Source organism: Hyla sarda, chromosome 1 (assembly GCF_029499605.1).
Source record: "Hyla sarda isolate aHylSar1 chromosome 1, aHylSar1.hap1, whole genome shotgun sequence".
Classification (NCBI taxonomy): domain Eukaryota; kingdom Metazoa; phylum Chordata; class Amphibia; order Anura; family Hylidae; genus Hyla; species Hyla sarda.
In genome coordinates, this window is record NC_079189.1 from 467,436,805 (window position 1) to 467,456,486 (window position 19,682).

The 19,682-nt window shown below is 45.7% G+C and overlaps 1 protein-coding gene across 1 annotated transcript in view; it reads left to right on the forward strand.

Annotated features, from left to right (window-relative positions):
• The first annotated feature begins 12,419 nt into the window (after window positions 1–12,419).
• MAPKAPK5 (MAPK activated protein kinase 5) overlaps window positions 12,420–19,682 on the forward strand; it is a 74,525-nt gene continuing 67,262 nt past the window's right edge. The window contains exon 1 of the mRNA XM_056536541.1: window positions 12,420–12,803. Within this exon, the coding sequence (XP_056392516.1) occupies window positions 12,768–12,803 (36 nt within the window). The 5' untranslated portion in view covers window positions 12,420–12,767. The remainder of the gene's footprint in view (window positions 12,804–19,682) is intronic.

Sequence of the window (19,682 nt, forward strand, 5' to 3'; positions counted from 1 at the left end):
GTGTGGGATGATGACAAGAGGATGATAAAGGGGGGTGGGGATGATGACAAGGGGATGATGAAGGGGAGGATGTGTGGGATGATGACAAGGGGATGATGAAGGGGGGGATGTGTGGGATGATGACAAGGGGATGATGAAGGGGGGATGTGTGGGATGATAAGGGGATGATGAAGGGGAGATGTGTGGGATGATGACAAGGGGATGATGACAGGCGGCGGTGATGATGATGAGGATGTTAATGACGGGTCTGGATGATGACGGGGGTCTGGATGATGACAGGGGGGGATGATGTATTTCCCACCCTAGGCTTATACTCGAGTCAATAACTTTTCCTGGGATTTTGGGTTGAAATTAGGGGTCTTGGCTTATACTCGGGTCGGCTTATACTCGAGTATATACGGTATATAAGTAGGGTATAATTTAAATCGTATGCACCTACAGAATAAAGATAAGGTGTCATTTTTACCGAAAAATTTACTACGTAGGAACGGAAGCCCCCAAAAGTTACAAAACTGCGTATTTTTCATTTTTTTTGCACAATGATTTTTTTTTCCGTTTCACCGTAGATTTTTGGGCAAAATGACTGACGTCATTACAAAGTAGAATTGGTGGGGCAAAAAATAAGCAATCATATGGATTTTTAGGTGCAAAATTGAGAGTTATGATTTTTTAAAGGCAAGGCGCAAAAAACGAAAATGCAAAAACGGAAAAAACCCCGGTCCTTAAGGGGTTAAGGACCAAGGGCGTACCTGTATCATAGCTGGGTAGTCGCCAGCCGCCAGGAACAGTGTCTAATGCCGGACATAACCAATCGCGGTGACACCCTGCATTAACACCTTATACATAGCGATCAAAGTTGATCGCTGCATCAAAAACTAAAATAAACGGTTCACGGCAGCTCCGTCGCGCTAAAATCGCAGCATCCCGAACAGCTGAGAGTACGGGGGAGGGTTCCTACCTGCCTCCATCTCCATCCAATCGGCGATCTGCTGCTCCATATCTGCGCAGCAGGGTGGAGCACCAGAGCGCCCATAACACTGATCAATGCTATGCTATGGCATAGCATTGATGTTACGCCTAGCGCTCCGGGTCCCCGCTCCTCCCCGGAGCGCTCACGGCGCCTTTCTCCCTGCAGCTCCCCGGTCAGCGCTGACCGGGAGCGCTGCCCTGTCATGGCCGTTGGGGATGCGATCCGCACAGCGGGACGCGCCCGCTCGCGAATCGCATCCCAGGTCACTTACCCGTTCCCGTCTCCTGCGGTCATGTGCTGGCGCGCGCGGCTCCGCTCTCTAGGGCGCGCGCGCGCCAGCTCCCTGAGACTTAAAGGGCCAGTGCACCAATGATTGGTGCCTGGCCCAATTAGCTTAATTGGTTCCCATCTGTTTCCTGGCTATATCTAGTCTCCTCCCTTGCACTTCCTTGCCGGATCTTGTTGCCCTAGAGCCTAGTGAAAGCGTTTTTGTGTGTTTATACCCTGTGTACCAGAACTTTGCTATCTCCCCTGACTACGAACCTTGCCGCCTGCCCCCGACCTTCTGCTACGTCCGACTTTGCTTCTGCCTACTCCCTTGTACCTCGCCTATCTTCAGCAGCCAGAGAGGTGAGCCGTTGCTAGTGGATACGACCTGGTCACTACCGCCGCAGCAAGACCATCCCGCTTTGCGGCGGGCTCTGGTGAAAACCAGTAGTGGCTTAGAACCGGTCCACTAGCACGGTCCACGTCATCCCTCTCTGGCACAGAGGATCCACTACCTGCCAGCCGGCATCGTGACAGTAGATCCGGCCATGGATCCCGCTGAAGTTCCTCTGCCTGTTGTCGCCGACCTCCCCACACTGGTCGCCCAGCAAGCCCGACAGATTGCCCAACAAGATCACCAGCTGTCGTACTTGACCACCATGACTCAGCAACTCCAGTCGCAGCTACAGCAGATTCAGTCTCAGCTACAGCAGCAGCAACCATCTCCTCCGCCAGCTCCTGCACCTCTTCCGCAGCGAGTGGCCACTCCTAGCCTCCGCCTGTCTTTGCCGGACAAATTTAATGGGGACTCTAAGTTTTGCCGTGGCTTTCTTTCCCAATGTTCCCTGCATCTGGAGATGATGTCGGATCAGTTTCCTACTGAAAGGTCTAAGGTGGCTTTCGTAGTCAGCCTTCTGTCTGGAAAAGCTCTGTCATGGGCCACACCGCTCTGGGACCGCAATGACCCCGTCACTGCCTCTGTACACTCCTTCTTCTCGGAAATTCGAAGTGTCTTTGAGGAACCTGCCCGAGCCTCTTCTGCTGAGACTGCCCTGCTGAACCTGGTCCAGGGTAATTCTTCCGTTGGCGAGTACGCCGTACAATTCCGTACTCTTGCTTCTGAACTTTCCTGGAATAATGAGGCTCTCTGCGCGACCTTTAAAAAAGGCCTATCCAGCAACATTAAAGATGTTCTGGCCGCACGAGAGACTCCTGCTAGCCTGCATGAACTCATTCATCTAGCCACTCGCATTGACATGCGTTTTTCTGAGAGGCATCAAGAGCTCCGCCAGGAAAAAGACTTAGATCTCTGGCCACCTCTCCCACAGTCTCCACTGCAATCTGCGCCTAGGCCTCCCGCCGAGGAGGCCATGCAAGTGGATCGGTCTCGCCTGACCCTGGAAGAGAGGAATCGCCGTAAGGAAGAGAATCTTTGTTTGTACTGTGCCAGTACTGAACATTTTCTGGTGGATTGCCCAATCCGTCCTCCACGTCTGGGAAACGCACGCTCACACTCAGCTCTCGTGGGTGTGGCGTCTCTTGATGCCAAGTCGGCTTCTCCACGTCTAACGGTACCTGTTCGGATTTCCACTTCAGCCAGCTCTCCCCTCTCAGCCGTGGCCTGCCTGGACTCTGGAGCTTCTGGAAATTTTATTCGGGAGTCCTTTGTGAATAAATTCCATATTCCGGTGACCCGTCTTGTCAAGCCACTCCGCATCTCCGCGGTCAACGGAGCCAGGTTGGACTGTACCATACGTTTCCGCACGGAGCCCCTTCTTATGAGCATCGGATCTCATCACGAGAGGATTGAACTTTTGGTCCTCCCCAATTGCACCTCGGAAATTCTCCTTGGACTTCCCTGGCTTCAACTTCATTCCCCAACCCTGGATTGGTCCACTGGGGAGATCAAGAGTTGGGGGTCCTCTTGTGCCAAGAACTGTCTAAAACCGGTTCCCAGTATCCCTTGCCGTAACTCTGTGGTTCCTCCTGTATCCGGTCCCCCTAAGGTCATTAAGGACTCTGCCTGCCACAGGAAATGCCCCTCCCCCCCTCCCAGGCAAGCTTCTGTGTCCCCTCATGGCCCTCGTCCTGGTGTCACACTGCCCCGTGCCAGGTCTCGCCCTCTGCCCTCTCTCCCCATTCCTACTCCTGCGGTTCTGCCTGCCGTTGAGGAATCCCTCCATCCTTTCCCGGTGTCCTCATCCCAGGGGAGGCAGTTACCCGATAAAGAGAAGGGGAGACCTAAGGGGGGGGGTACTGTTACGCCTAGCGCTCCGGGTCCCCGCTCCTCCCCGGAGCGCTCACGGCGCCTTTCTCCCTGCAGCTCCCCGGTCAGCGCTGACCGGGAGCGCTGCCCTGTCATGGCCGTTGGGGATGCGATCCGCACAGCGGGACGCGCCCGCTCGCGAATCGCATCCCAGGTCACTTACCCGTTCCCGTCTCCTGCGGTCATGTGCTGGCGCGCGCGGCTCCGCTCTCTAGGGCGCGCGCGCGCCAGCTCCCTGAGACTTAAAGGGCCAGTGCACCAATGATTGGTGCCTGGCCCAATTAGCTTAATTGGTTCCCATCTGTTTCCTGGCTATATCTAGTCTCCTCCCTTGCACTTCCTTGCCGGATCTTGTTGCCCTAGAGCCTAGTGAAAGCGTTTTTGTGTGTTTATACCCTGTGTACCAGAACTTTGCTATCTCCCCTGACTACGAACCTTGCCGCCTGCCCCCGACCTTCTGCTACGTCCGACTTTGCTTCTGCCTACTCCCTTGTACCTCGCCTATCTTCAGCAGCCAGAGAGGTGAGCCGTTGCTAGTGGATACGACCTGGTCACTACCGCCGCAGCAAGACCATCCCGCTTTGCGGCGGGCTCTGGTGAAAACCAGTAGTGGCTTAGAACCGGTCCACTAGCACGGTCCACGTCATCCCTCTCTGGCACAGAGGATCCACTACCTGCCAGCCGGCATCGTGACAATTGAACAGTGTATGCAATCATAAAATTGCATGTAATAGTCTCCTATGGGGACTAAAACATTTTGTTAAAAAAGTTTTAAAACAAGGTTAATAAATGTGATTAAACCCCTTCCCTAATAAATGTTTGAATCACCCCCCTTTTCCCATAAAAAAAAAAGTCAACAAAAATAAACATATGTGGTATCACTGCGTGCATAAATGTGCATAAAAATAAAAAGTGATCAAAAAGTCCCATCAAAACAAAAATGGTACAGATAAAAACTTCAGATCACGGCGCAAAAAATTTGCCCTTACACATCTCCGTATGCAGAAAAATAAAAAAGTTATAGGGGTCAGAAGATGACCTTTTTAAATAAACTAATTTTGGTGCACGTAGTTATAATTTTTTTAAGTAGAAAAATAAAATAAAACCTATATAAAAAGGTATCCTTGTAACCGTATGGACCTACAGAATTAAGTTAAGGTGTCATTTTTACCAAAGATTGCACTGCGTAGAATCGGAAGCCCCCAAAACTTACAAAATGGCTTTTTTTTTTCAATTTTGCCCAATTTTTTTTTTCTTGTTTCGCTGTAGATTTTGTGGTAAAATGATTGATGTTATTCCAAAAAAAAAAAAGCCCTCATATGGGTCTGTAGGTGGAAAATTTAATGCGTTATGATTTTTAGAAGGTGAGGAAGAAAAATGAAAGTGCAAAATGACCGTTCCTTAAGGGGTTAAAATAAATGATGAAGAGAACTAGCTGTTTTAACCCCCCCCCCCCCCCCCCCCACACACACACACACACACACACACACACACACTTTACCACAGATATCCATCCATACTGGAATTGTCCTCTGGCTGTCTTGTCAGCCCTCACCTGTGTTCGGATTTCAGTGCATGGTCTGCATTTTAACGGTTCTTCAAATCCTCTGCCACATTCACCGCAACCTAAGAGTGCGTCCCCACCTCGAGGGCGCAAGAAAGGGAGGGCTTCATACTGGAGCAATCCTTAAGGCCACAGGGGTCCGGAACCTGTTCCAGCATACTCACTTAAGAGGATAGGCTCACTGGGGGACATGTATCAAAGATTTTACCCCTGTTTTGTGTGTATTTTTTTGCGCAAAATTTTGCGCAAGCGCTTGTTTTTTCCCATTTTTTTGCGCACGTTTTGGTAGAGCATGTCCTCCAGATGTGGCTGAATCAGGGTACCTTGTAGTGACATCTATAGTACACATGGATTTATTAACTGCGTTCTTTTCCTTTGCACCAAAAATTTTGACGCAAGTGCGTCTTTTTCCCCATAAATATAAGCCAACTTTAACTGCACGTAGCGATCCTTTCTATTTCTGAAGGAAAGTTCTACTAAGGAACCACCAGAATGTTTTTACTTTCCTATCTCAATTCCTCATTTGGTTTGCTTTATATTTTTACTCCTTGGTTATTCCAAAGCACTTTTAAAATAATTTGCATATAGAATATTTGTTTCCAGTTCAGTTATTCATTAGATCACTTGTATATTGTTATTTTATGATACAATTATTTAATACATTTACATAGGAAATGTTTGATATCTTACTTATCATTGAACAAGTTCCGTCACATTAAAATAGCTTTGTAATCCACTTAACACTGTAGATCATTTTCCTTTTAATTTTAAAATTTACTGCTTTCCGTTATACTTTTCCCCAGCGCCCGGTAAGATGGTGGCTATCACTGATAGCCAGCCATCTTACCATTTGACCATCTGGGCATGCTGGGAGTTGTAGTTTTGCAACATCTGGAGGGCCACAGTTTGGAGACCACTGTATAATGGTCTCCAATCTGTGCTCTTCCAGATGTTCCAAAATTACAAATCTCAGCATGCCCACTCTGTCGAGGCATGCTGGGAGTTGTAGTTCTGTAACATGTGAATGGACAGGGTACACTCACATGGGGGGAGGTTTACAGGGAGTGCTGCAAGATTGAGATGCAGCAAACTCGCTGTCAACCCCCGCCCGTGTGACTGTACCCTAAAAACACTACACTACACTACACTTAAATAAAATAAGTAAAAAACACTATATATACACATACTGCTACACAGACCCCCTCCCCTCCCCAATAAATATGAACAACGTCTGGTACGGCACTGTTTCCAAAATGGAGCCTCCAGCTGTTGCAAAACAACAACTCCCAGTATTGCCGGACAGACATTGACTGTCCAGGCATGTTGGGAGTTTTGCCACAGCTGGAGGCACCCTGTTTGGGAAACACTGGCAAAGAATACCCCTATGTCCACCCCTATGCAAAACCCTAATTTAGGCCTCAAATGCGCATGGCGCTCTCTCACTTCGGAGCCCTGTCGTATTTCAAGGCAACATTTTAGGGTCACATATGGGGTATCGCCGTACTCGGGAGAAATTGCCTTACAGATTTTGGGGGACTTTTTCTCCTTTTACCCATTATGAAAAGGAACAGTTGGAGTCTACACCAGTATGTTAGCGTATAAAAATAAAATTATTTACACTGACATGCTGGTGTTGCCGCATACTTTACATTTTCACAAGAGGTAAATGGGAAAAAAGATCCCCATTTTTTGGGACACAATTTAGCCAGAGTACGGAGATACCACATATGTGGGCGCAAAGTGCTCTGCGGGCGCACAATAAGGCCCATAAGGTAGAGTGCACCATGTACATTTGAGGTGATTTGCACAGGGGGGTCACAGATGGTAAATGAAGAATAAGGACATTGGTATAATTGATGTGTTATAATTGGGTGCAAAAAGTGGTATTATTGTGAGATTAAAACTCTACATAATGAAGAAAAAAAATTCTAAAACTAATAACGAGGACACAATTACTGTTCAGGTGCAGATACGCTGCAGACAAAGCTCCTACTAAATAGAGCTGCGGTGTAAATTTATGCTCTGAGGAGAATTCTAAATTTAAACGCAATTCAAGAAAGTAGCTGCACAAGAATGATAAATTTAACACAGCTGCACCAAATTTAGACAACAGGCAGAGGGGTAAAAAAACTTCTATTATACACTGGAAATGATACATGTCCCCCACTGAGTGGATGCACCAATCTCTAGACTTGTGGCACTCACCTCTTCTGGCTAGGATTTTTATAGATCCGGGTGGATATCCGGGCAGTATATCTGCACACATACACTTATTTCTTTTTTGTCACTTTTTACGTGATTGTTTGTACACAGGATTGTCAGGGTGTGGTAGTCCTTCTGGGTGTCCCTCCTGGCGGTCTAGAGGAGGTGTGTGTGGCCATCAGGTTCTGCACCTCTCTGCAAAAACCCTGGGTACTCCTGCCTGGGCAGGGTACCAACCGTTGATCGGCTCTGCAGGCAGGTACCTTGGCTAACGCCTAGGTGGATGCCGGAAGCATTTTTGATCCCCTAGTAGCTTCGGCTAGGAAGATTGAACCTGAAACATCGCAGGTGCCTTTTGGTCCGGAGGGGAAGGGGAAGGTTTGATGGGGGGCCTCTCTCCTTTCAGAGAAGGGCTTACGATAGACTGCATCCTTTGTGTATGTTTTTTTTTTAGTGTAACACATTTGCACTTTAGGTGAAAAAAAACCTGACAGGCTGTTAGATAAAAAAAAAAAAAACTGACAGCATCTGCACTTTTTCTTACAGTCAAAACAAGAGCTGTGGGTCGAGCTAGGGTAATTGCTGCCAATGAGCAAGCTACCCTGCCAGATAGTAGTATTGGGAACAACACAAGGATCACGTTACAGATACGAGGACCTTATCACTATGTATATTGAATAGAAAAGATATCCAGGATTAGATCTCGAGCTAGCTTTGCTGCTTGTTCATAAGTTGCATGGGCCACATTTCAGAGCTTCAGTCCTGTTAGACACAACTAATATCAAGTACGTCCCAGCATTTAATATTTTTACACTCAATTCTAATATTTTATATATTACTATTCAGCTATATCTTGCAGCGTTTAACATTTTCTTGCCTTTGAAATTCTAGTGTACCCTTGCTTTTCCAGGCTTGTCCTTGTTAAAGCTATTCTTAAACACCATCATATATTCCAAGTAATTAAATCATCTTCTAGTTTTCCCATCTCAGTCAGCATAGTCAGCAAATGTGGCACGCATTCAGATTATAAACCGTGTGGTTGGTGCCCAGCTTGGTCTTGGGGGTTAATTGTGTATTCGATTTGAGGTATAAAATAAAATAAATCAAATAAAAAAAACTGTTGCTTTCAGAAAATAGGGATGCACAAACGTGATTTTTTTTTTCAAAATAGTTTTTATGGTGTAAATATAATAAAACATAAAATAAAGTACATAAATGAGGTATCGTTATAATCGTACTGACCAGCAGAATAAAATTACCATATCATTTATACCAAACAGTGAACACTAGGGGTGTGAATCGCCAAGAATTTGGTAATACGATTCAAATCGCGATATCAGTGTGGCGATATATCGCGATACCGTCTAGGTGACGGTACATCGCGATATATCCCGATTCTGTCTCAAAAACAATGTCTTTTACACTTTTATTAACACTTTATTTTTATTTTTTATACACTTTATTAGACTTTTAGGAGGAATCATTAGATTCCTCAGACAGATGAATAGAGTTCTATTGAACTCCATTGATCTGCGATCCATTGATAGAGCCTGGTCAAGCCAGGCTCTATCAATTACAGAGCCACGGGACAGCAGGAAGCAGAGGTAAGCCCTCCGGCTACCTCTATAGTGGATCGCCCCCCTGCGATCGCGCTGCGGGGGGGCGATCCACCCCACTAGCCCACCAGGGAGCATTCACAGATCCCTTTAGATGCCGCTGTCAACTTTGACAGCGGCGATCTAAAGGGTTAATAGCCAGCCGCGCACGCTGGCTATTAGCGGCGGCCCCCGGCTACTGAGAACAGCCGGGGACTGCAGAGTATGGAGCGGGCAGGAGTCCGGAGCCGGCTCCATACATACTGCTGAGAACAGCCGGGGGCTGCAGAGTATGGAGTGGGCAGGAGTCCGGAGCCCGCTCCATACATACTGCAGCCCCCGGCTGTTCTCAGCAGAGTATGGAGCCCGCTCCATACACCCCTCTGAGCGCCGCATGCTGGATATTAGCGGCGGCCCCGGCTACTGACAACAGCCGGGGGCTGCAGAGTATGGAGCGGGCACGAGTCTGGAGCCCGCTCCATACACGCCTCTGAGCGCCGCATGCTGGATATTAGTGGCAGTGATGCATCAGCGGCCCCCGGCTGCTGAAATCAGCCGAGGGCCGCAGAGTACGGAGCCGCCGCGTCAGATCTGGCCTGCCCGGCTCCACAAATGTGGATTTGTATCTCCTGATGCCTGGGACATTCCACATCCCTAAAAGGATCGATTCAAAAATATTTTGAATCCATTCAGTATCTCCAAATGAAAAATCGCGATAATTGCACAAATTGATTTTTTCTTACATCCCTAGTAAACACTGTTAAAAAAATAAATAATATTGCACTATGTGAGCAAGAAAAAAGGTAAGATGCTGAAATTATTTTAAAGGTGAGAGGGGTGTTGTAGGTGGAGTAGTTAGGGAACATAGTCTGAGTTAGTTTAGAAAAGTTTATTTGGTGACAGGTACTCTAAGAATCTTATGTGCTTATCCTTTTGAGCCCTTGGAGGAATTGCCTCTCAAGTACCTATTACTGAAGACAACCTTTCTATTTGCAGTTCTGTCTGCAAACCAGTAGGGGAACTTTAAGCGCTTTCATAAGTGGAAGAATGTATTTACTGATCCTCTATATAGGAAAAAAACAAAGGAAAAAGAGCCTCAAAACCCTCTACTACCAGATGGATTAACCAATGCATAATCATGTTATTCTCTCTGCAAACATGACCCTCCAAAATGAACTAAGGCTCATTCTACTAGAGCAATTGCTTTTTTCTTGGGCAGAGAGTCATCTTGTAAGGCTGAAGCAACTAATTGATAAAATCAACAATAATCAATAACGTAAATCATTGTCCATGATTTTTTATCAATTACTCAGCCTGCCCGCATGCACTGTAATTGCTGGCAGGCAGATCCCTTAACAACCCATGACATTTATTTTCATCATGATGCCATTATGGGGGTATGGAGAGGCCCACTGCATGCCTAGCGGCACTTGGCTGCTTTCAGAGCGACCTCTGCTGTCAGCTATTAACCATTTAGATGCTGCTGTCAAAATTGACTGGGACATCAAAATGGCCATTACAAGTGACATCGGTGGTGCAGTCTGAGGGGTTTGCTAGGCCAATATAGCTGCCAGGACTCTGCTATTGAGACTACATATGGAAGGCTCTATCAAAGTATAGGGGGAACTAAAGAGTGTAAAAATGTTTTAAAAATATAAGTAAACCCTCCGCATAATAATGGCTTTTTTGTCACATCACATAGATCACCCTGACAAGCTAGAATAAAAGGTGATCAAAAAGTCTGACCTATGGCAAATTGGTACTGATGAAAACTACAGATTACGCTGCATTATGTGCCTGGAGATCTGTTGTGGCGCTGCCTTATAGAGACCAAATCAATTCCAGTCCAGTTTAAAATAAAGTAGTCACATTTATTAGTGTATACATAAGGTGGACATGCTAGACGCATTTCGGGGGCATGTCTAAAAACGAACAGTACTAATGCATTTAAATAGCAGAAAAGGCGTCAAAACCAGTGGTCAGGGGCTGGCCCAAGTGGTGTGACAAGAATGGTTGTATAGCACTTTTGTGAAAAAATTCTGTACAGTAAAATAAAACTTATGTATACTGTCAACATTCAAGGTTATTGATACATGTTATTTGTGGGTCTCATTCGATGAAGGTAGGATCGCTCTTGGAGCAGAGTTTTAAAGTTCCATAATGAGGGCAAGGCTTAGAGCTGTTTTACTACCAAGCCACCGGCTCTGGCAGATAGCATGTTCTGCATATGGCACACGCTCCTATAATTTCTATGGGAGCGCCAAAGAAGACAGATTGCTGTACTTTGGAATCTTCGGCGCTCCCTGACAATTGAATGGAGATGTAAATAGCCAGGGCCTCGTTCTGGAGCTCTCAGGGGGTTCCAGAGGTCAGATACTTATCTCCAAAACTGTGGATAGGAGATAAAATATTTTTCCCTGGACAACCCCTAAGGGTACGTTCACATGTATGCAGATTTGATGCACAGGATTTTCTGCTGCAGATTTCAATGTAAACTAAATGACTGAGCACAGCTTCTAATCGGCAGTTACAAATCAAATCTGCACAGGATCCTGTATGTGTGAATGTACCCTTAAAATGGTTCTTCAAGAGTTTTGAAACCAGAGCCTGTTTCTTCCAAAAAAAGCCCCACACCTGACCTCAGGCTGTGTGCGGTATTACATCTTGTCTTTTATTTACTTTAAAGGGGTACTCCGGCGCTTAGACATCTTATCCCCTATCCAAAGGATAGTGGGGTCCCGCTGCTGACCTCATACGATCTGACACTTATCTTCTATCCTTTGGGTATGGGATAAATTTTCCTGCGCAATAGTACTCCTTTAAAGACTATGATTTAGAAGGGAATCAGGGTCGGCTCTGCCTATAGGCAAAATAGGCGGCCACCTAGAGCGCACTCTTGACAGTGGGGGGGAGGGGCACGCCACTCTGCTTGCTGCAAGAAAGTTGCAACCTGTATCCAAACCACTCGCTCAGCCAGCATGGGGCGGGTCGAAGGGCGGGACAATGGGCGGAGTCAAGAGGTCAGAAAAATTTGCTTTTGCCTAGGGTGGCAAAAGTCCTTGCACCAGTCGTGAATGGAATCTATCATATAGGGCAGTGGTCTGCAAACTGTGATCCTCTAGACGTTGCAAAACTACAACTCCTAGCATGCCCAGAGAGCTGTTGGACCTGGAGGTCCACAGTTTGGAGACCACTGATAAAGGGGATATAATATGACTTTTTTCTTCTTGCATTTGTGCATTAAAAATGATTTAAAACAAGTCATCATATCTCACATAAGAATCCTTGTGCACTCATTATATGACACATAACGAAAAGCAATATCTACTATAGAAAAAGCCATTACCGAGCCAAACACTGAGCAGCTGGTTCTCCTACTGTACATTACACGTATGAATCAGAGGAGCCCACAACAGCACAGAGCATTGTACAGCCGGCGCCCCCTATCGTCCCGCTCATCACTCCGCGCCGCCGGATGAGAAGGCCCCCGCCAGGAGATTACACTCCACAATACACTGAGGGGGCCTTCCAGACTGCGGCGCCTAGTGTGGTGTTCTAGCTAATGCCTGTCCAGCTTCCTCACACCGGCTCGTAACATAGGACATACCACACGTCCGTACCGGTGCATTAATTTCCATACATATCACCGGTTACTCTCCCGTGTGTAGTGTGGGCCGGGTTCCGTGGCTGTGGTGTGGACGCTCAGCCGGCATTGCCGTGGTTACCCCGGGGGAGGTAGCGCACCGTAGCTGGGGGAGGCCTCCTCACACCCCGGTACAACCTCCGGTCCCTCCGCTTCTACTCCTCTGCCCTCCCCTTGGTGACATTGTATGGAGGCTCTAAACGGTGGCTTCATGTTCTGTCCCCAGTTGTGACCGCGCCACCCGGAGCCGTCCCTGAGGGATGTCAGAGAGCACGGACATGGACAGAACAATAAAGGTAGGAGACTGCGCCTGTGTCACCTGTGCGGACCCATCTCCTGTAGGGAGCCTGCTGGACAATGAGGGCTTATTGTTGTGGGGCGCACACTGTGTGGCCGCCGGGGTGAATGGAAAGACAGGTTGTGCTGCGGTGAATGGCTGTAGTGGAGCCGTATGGGGCACCGGGGAGTGAGCCGGCCGGCCTGGTCAGGATGGAGGCGGCCAACGATGTGTGCGGGAGACAATATCTGGGCATTGTAGTCAGAGGAGACCCGAAAACCGTGTGAGGGAGGAATGGACATCTGACAGGGGAAGGGGGGGCGCACAGGGGGCACCTGACAGGGGAAAAGGGGGGGTGGCACCTGACAGGGGGAAAGGGTGAGGGGCACCTGACAGGGTGAAAGGGTGAGGGGCACCTGACAGGGTGAAAGGGGGTGCACAGAGGGCACCTGATAGGGGGACATGTGACAGTGGGAGTGCAGTACCTAGTGGTTGGTGCTGAATCAATTCAGTTGAAGGCAAAATGATGCAAGAAGGGGGAGATTTATCACACCTTGTGCGGAGGATCATTGGAGCAGTCGCTCATAGCAACCAATCAAATAACATTTAATTTCAGAGGCCAAAAAAAAGCTGTAACCTGTTTGCCATGGGCAACTGCTCTGATGCTTGTCTGCACAAAGTTTGGTAAATCTCCCCCCATTATGGAGATCTGTCAGTGCCAATGTGTGATGTATATTAAGGAGACCATGACACATAATCAACATCTGTCAGGAGATGGGAATAGCCCAGGGTGGACATCAGGCAGGCGGTGGGGAGGGCCCAGGGTGGACATCGGGCAGGTGGGTGGTGCGGGCCCAGAAGGACCGCCAGGTGGGTGGCTGAACATTTGAGGTTTTGAAGAACACTTAGGAGGTTGTCTGGAGCAAACACTAAACATCTAAAAATGGCGGTGGAGAATCAATGTCCAGTATTCATGATTGTATGGGGAGCCGCCTTGCTATGTGATGTGAGGTTCACATGTACATTGGGTACTCCGTCTGAAGTCTCCCTCATAGATTCCCAGCACAGCATACAGCACTATTCTTCCTATCAAATTGGTGGACACCACAGTATAAACTAATGGAAACCAATTAGAAGTTATTGGTCTTTGTCCTGACTCAACTCATATTTTTGGTCTGAGCTGAAAACTGGAAACGGACACTGCAGATGTGAACCCAGCCTTATTGGCATTGTTTACTATACAGCCCAGACATATACAGCTGTAACCCTGGAAGTTTATACATTTCGGGAAATGAAAACCAATGTCACTATTATAAAGTGCTTTTGTCACAGGGTTATGATGGCCAACCACTGTTATTATCCACTAGATATTTTATGTCCGTCCTGTGGTGCCTACCTTTTTAAAGTGTACCTGTGGTCAACAAAAACTTTTTATATAATGTAGATAAAATACCATTATCTGTACATTTGTAGTATATATTGGTTACAAATTGTGTATATTTTTGGGTGAAGAAATGCTGTCCCTGCAGCTATTGTCTGTTTGTCTCTATGAGGAGTCCAAAAACAGGAAGTGAAGGTAGGAGAAGCAGGGCTCTGTGCAGGCTCCTGGCTTGTCAATCATCCTGATGTATGAGCCAGGAGCATGTGATAGAGCCTCAGTGCACACTGTCCTGCTTTTTCATAGTGCACAGATCCCTGCTTGTTCACCCTCACTTCCTGTATTTGGACTCCTCATAGAGACACACAGACAGTAGCTGCAGGGACAAAAATATAAAAAAAAATTTAACCAATGTATATTACAAATATACATATAAGGGTATTATCTACATTATATAAAAAGTTTTTGTTGATGACAGGTACACTTTTTAAGTATTTGACTTTTTTTTTTAGCCATTTCAAAAGAAACTTTTTGTATTGTACAGGAAAAAACCTTTATTAAAAATGTTGCTTACTTTTGCCTCTAAAGCAGTGTTTGTCAACCAGGGAGCCTCCAGCTGTTGCAAAACTACAACCCCCAGCATGCCCGGACAGCCAAAGGCTGATGGGAGTTGTAGTTTTGCAACAGCTGGAGGCACCCTGGGTGACAAACACTGCTCTAAAGTGTGCTCTGTGAGCTCTATTTTCTCTTTGCACTTGTATACAGCATATATGGTTCTCCCCTACAGACTGCCTTTTCTATAGCCTGTGTAAGCTGTCCTCCAATGTTAAAGGAGTACTCCAGCGCAAAATAACTTATCCCCTATCCAAAGGATGGGGGATAAGTTATAGATCGCGGGGGGCCCCCAGGATCTCCTGGACGGGGCCGCGGCAGTCTGCAGGAAGTGAAGTTTCGTCCCCAGCAGAAAGCTGCGGCAGACACTCCCCCTCCATGTATCTCTATGGGATTCATGGAGGGGGCGTGTCGGCCGCCACGTCATGCAGGGACGGAACACTCCCTTTCCTGTATATTGCCGCGGCCCCGTACCGAAGATCGCGGGGGGCCCCAGAGCTCTGACCCCCCGCGATCTATAACTTATCCCCTATCCTTCGGATAGGGGATAAGTTATTTTGCACTATAGATGTCCTTTAAGCCCTGCTTCTATCTCTAACGCTAAGAGAACAGAAAATCCTTCCCCCATTGCTCTTTCAAAGCCAAACAATATCTAGCAATGTCCCCACAATATGGCCACATATTTTACCTACACAGTGGTGCCACCTTGCCGATATTCCACACTGGAATTCCCATAAATTAGTATAGGTCAAATAGTATGACATGCAGAGTAATAAAATCTACATAGGATTTATCTAATTTATATAGTGCTGACATGTTCTGTAGCTCTGTACACAAATTATCACAGTGGCCCATGTCCACACTGGGGCAAACATTTTGACCTCAGTATGTATTTTGGAAGTGGGAGGAAACCGGAGTACAGAAAGGAAACTCATGCAAACATGGGCAAAACATTATACAAACTCTGTCATGGCTGAACAGCATTAAAGCCAATTTTTTTTTTTTTTTTTTAAATCAACTGGTGCCAGAAAGTTAAACAGATTTGTAAATTACTTCTATTGAAAAATCTTAACCCTTCTCGTACTTATCAGCTGCTGTATGCTCTGCAGGAAATTCTTTCGTTTTTGAATTTCTTTTCTGTCTGACCACAGTGCTCTCTGCTGACACCTCTGTCCATATCAGGAACTGTCCAAAGTACGAGCAAATCCCCATAGCAAATCTCTCCTGCTCTGGACAGTTCCTGATATGGACAGAGAGCACTGTGGTCAGACACCAAAGAAGAAAAGAACTTACTGTGGAGCATACAGCAGCTGATAAGTACTGGAAGGATTACGATTTTCAAATAGAAGTATTTACAAATCTGTAAGATTTTCTGGCATCAGTTGATATAAAAAAAAAAATATAGTTTTTTTTTTTTTTTTACCGGAGTAGCCCCTTTAACCTGTTAAGGACCAAGGGCGTACCTGTACGTCCTGGGTCCTTTCTTTTTCTATAACGCGGTGCCATTGCGGGTCGGACCCGGCCTCTTACAACCGCCGGGAGCCGTGGGTAATGTGTGGCAATGATTGCGGTGCCGTGCGCTATTAACCCTTTAGACGCGGCATTCAAAGTTGATAGCCGCGTCTAAAGTGAAACTAAACTACACCCGGCTAGCTCAGTGGGCTGTTAGGGACCTCTGCTGACACCTCTGTCCATATCAGGAACTGTCCAAAGTACGAGCAAATCCCCATAGCAAATCTCTCCTGCTCTGGACAGTTCCTGATATGGACAGAGAGCACTGTGGTCAGACACCAAAGAAGAAAAGAACTTACTGTGGAGCATACAGCAGCTGATAAGTACTGGAAGGATTACGATTTTCAAATAGAAGTATTTACAAATCTGTAAGATTTTCTGGCATCAGTTGATATAAAAAAAAAAATATAGTTTTTTTTTTTTTTTTACCGGAGTAGCCCCTTTAACCTGTTAAGGACCAAGGGCGTACCTGTACGTCCTGGGTCCTTTCTTTTTCTATAACGCGGTGCCATTGCGGGTCGGACCCGGCCTCTTACAACCGCCGGGAGCCGTGGGTAATGTGTGGCAATGATTGCGGTGCCGTGCGCTATTAACCCTTTAGATGCGGCATTCAAAGTTGATAGCCGCGTCTAAAGTGAAACTAAACTACACCCGGCTAGCTCAGTGGGCTGTTAGGGACCGCTGCGGTGAAATCCCGGTGTCCTGAATAGCTGTAGGACATGAGGAGGGTCGCCTTACCTGTCTCCTGGTTTCCGATCGTCAAGTGACTGCTCAGTGCCTGAGATCCAGGCATGAGCAGTCAAGCGGCAGAATCATCGATCAATTGTTTCCTATGAGAAACCATTGATCAATGTAAAAGATCAGTGTGTGCAGTGTTATAGCCCCCATGGGAGCTATAACACTGCAAAAAACAAAAGTGGGAAAAAAAATTTGAATAAAGAAAATTTAACCCCTTCCCTAATGAAAGTTTGAATCACCCCCCTTTTCCCATTAAAAAAAAAAAACAAACTGTGTAAATAAACATATGTAGTATCGGTGCGTGTGGAAATGCCCGAATTATAAAAATATATTGTTAATTAAACTGTGCGGTCAATGGCGTAAGTGCATAAAAATTCCAAAGTCCAAAATAGCGTATTTTTGGTCACTTTTTATATCAGGAAAAAAGGAATAAAAAGTTATCAAAGTCTGATCAATACAAAAATGGTATCGCTAAAAACTTCAGATTGCGGCGCAAAAAATGACCCCTCATACGCGAAAAATAAAGTTATAGGGGTCAGAAGATGACCATTTTAACCCCTTAACGACAATGGACGTAAATGTACGTCATGGTGCCGTGGTACTTAACGCACCATGACGTACATTTACACACCACCATGACCGTGAGCACCGAAGCCGTGTTCGCGTCATGCGCGGCAGGTCCTGGCTGCTATCAGCAGCCAGGGACCCGCTGGTAATGGCGGACATCCGCAATCGCGCGGATGTCTGCCATTAACCCCTCAGATGCCGTGATCAATGCAGATGACGGCATCTGCGGCGGTGCGTTACTTTAAATGGATGATCAGATCACCCGCGGCGCTGCCGATCATCCAGCATGGCAGCCGGAGGTCCCCTCACCTGGCTCCGGCCATCTCTCGGGGTCTTCTGCTCTGGTCTGAGATCGAGCAGACCAGAGCAGAAGATGACTGATAACACTGATCAGTGCTATGTCCTATGCATAGCACTGAACAGTATTAGCAATCTAGTATTAAAGTGTAAAAAATAAAAAAATAATAGAAGAATCCCCTCCCCCCCAATAAAAAGGTAAAGCGGCCATTTTTCCCATTTTACCCCTAAAAAAGCGTAAACAAAATAATTAATACACATATTTGTTATCGCTGCGTGCGTAAAAGTCTGAACTATTTAAATATATTGTTAATTATCCCGTACGGTGAACGGCGTAAACATAAAAAAAAAAAAAAAAAAGTTCAACATTGCTGCTCTTTTTTTTTTTTTTTTGTCACATTTAAAAAAAAAAATTATAAAAAATGTATAAAAAGTAAAACTTAGGCAAAAGTGTTACTTATAAAAACTACAGATCATGGCACTAAAAATTAGCCCTCATATCGCCCCATATACAGAAAAATTGGAAAGTTATTAGTGGTCAAAATAGGGCAATTTCAGACATACTAATTTTGTTAAAATGGTTTGAGATTTTTTTTAAGCGGTACAATTATAGAAAAGCATATAACATGGGTATCATTTTAATCGTATTGACCCACAGAATAAAGAAAACGTCATTTTTACCATAAAGTGTATAGCGTGAAAACAAAACCTTCCAAAATTTGCTAAATTGTGGTTTTGTTTTAGATTTTCCCTCATAAATAATATTTGTTTGGTTACGCTGTACATTTTATGGTAAAATAAGTGATATATATTTACAAAGTACAATTGGTGATGCAAAAAACAAGCCCCATATGGGTCTGTGGATGGAAATATATAAGTGTTATTTTATAAGGCGAGGAAGAAAATACCAAAATGCAAAAATAAAATTGGTCTGGTCCTTAAAGGGGTATTCCAGGAAAAAACTTTTCATCAACTGGCTCCAGAAAGTTAAACAGATTTGTAAATTACTTCTATTTAAAAATCTTCATCCTTTCAATACTTATGAGCTTCTGAAGTTAAGGTTGTTCTTTTCTGTCTAAGTGCTCTCTGATGACACGTATCTCGGGAACCGCCCAGTTTAGAAACGTTTTGCTATGGGGATTTGCTTCTAAACTGGGCGGTTCCCGTGCATGTAGTTATGATTTTTTCTAGAAGTACGACAAAATCAAACCTATATAAGTAGGGTATCATTTTACCCGTATGGACCTACAGACTAAAGATCAGGTGTAATTTTTACCGAAAAATGTACTGCGTAGAAACGGAAGTCCCCAAAATTACAACATTGTGTTTTTTCTTCAATTTTGTCGCAATTTTTTTTCCGTTTTTGTCCTGGACTTTGGGGTAAAATGACTGATGTCACTGCAAAGTAGAATTGATGGTGCAAAAAATATGCCATCATATGGATTTTTAGGTGCAAAATTAGGAGTTATGATTTTTTTAAAGATAAGGAGGAAAAAATGAAAGTGCAAAAATGGAAAAACCCAGGGTCCTTAAGGGGTTAAACCATTCACAGACATGTAGCGGTTTGTGGAGATAAAAATGCAAATCCTCTTTTTTCCCCCTAATCATTGGTGACCCCTTCAGTTTTCCCATGGGTGGCTACACTCCCAGCCAAGGGCTGTGCCAGGAATGGCAGCATAGCCACAGTCACTTGAATGGAGCTTTGTTACATTTCCCTGTGCAGTTAGTGCTCAGGAGTGCTGGTGATCATAATGTTATGACATAATCCTGTAACATTATAAAAGGGGAATAACA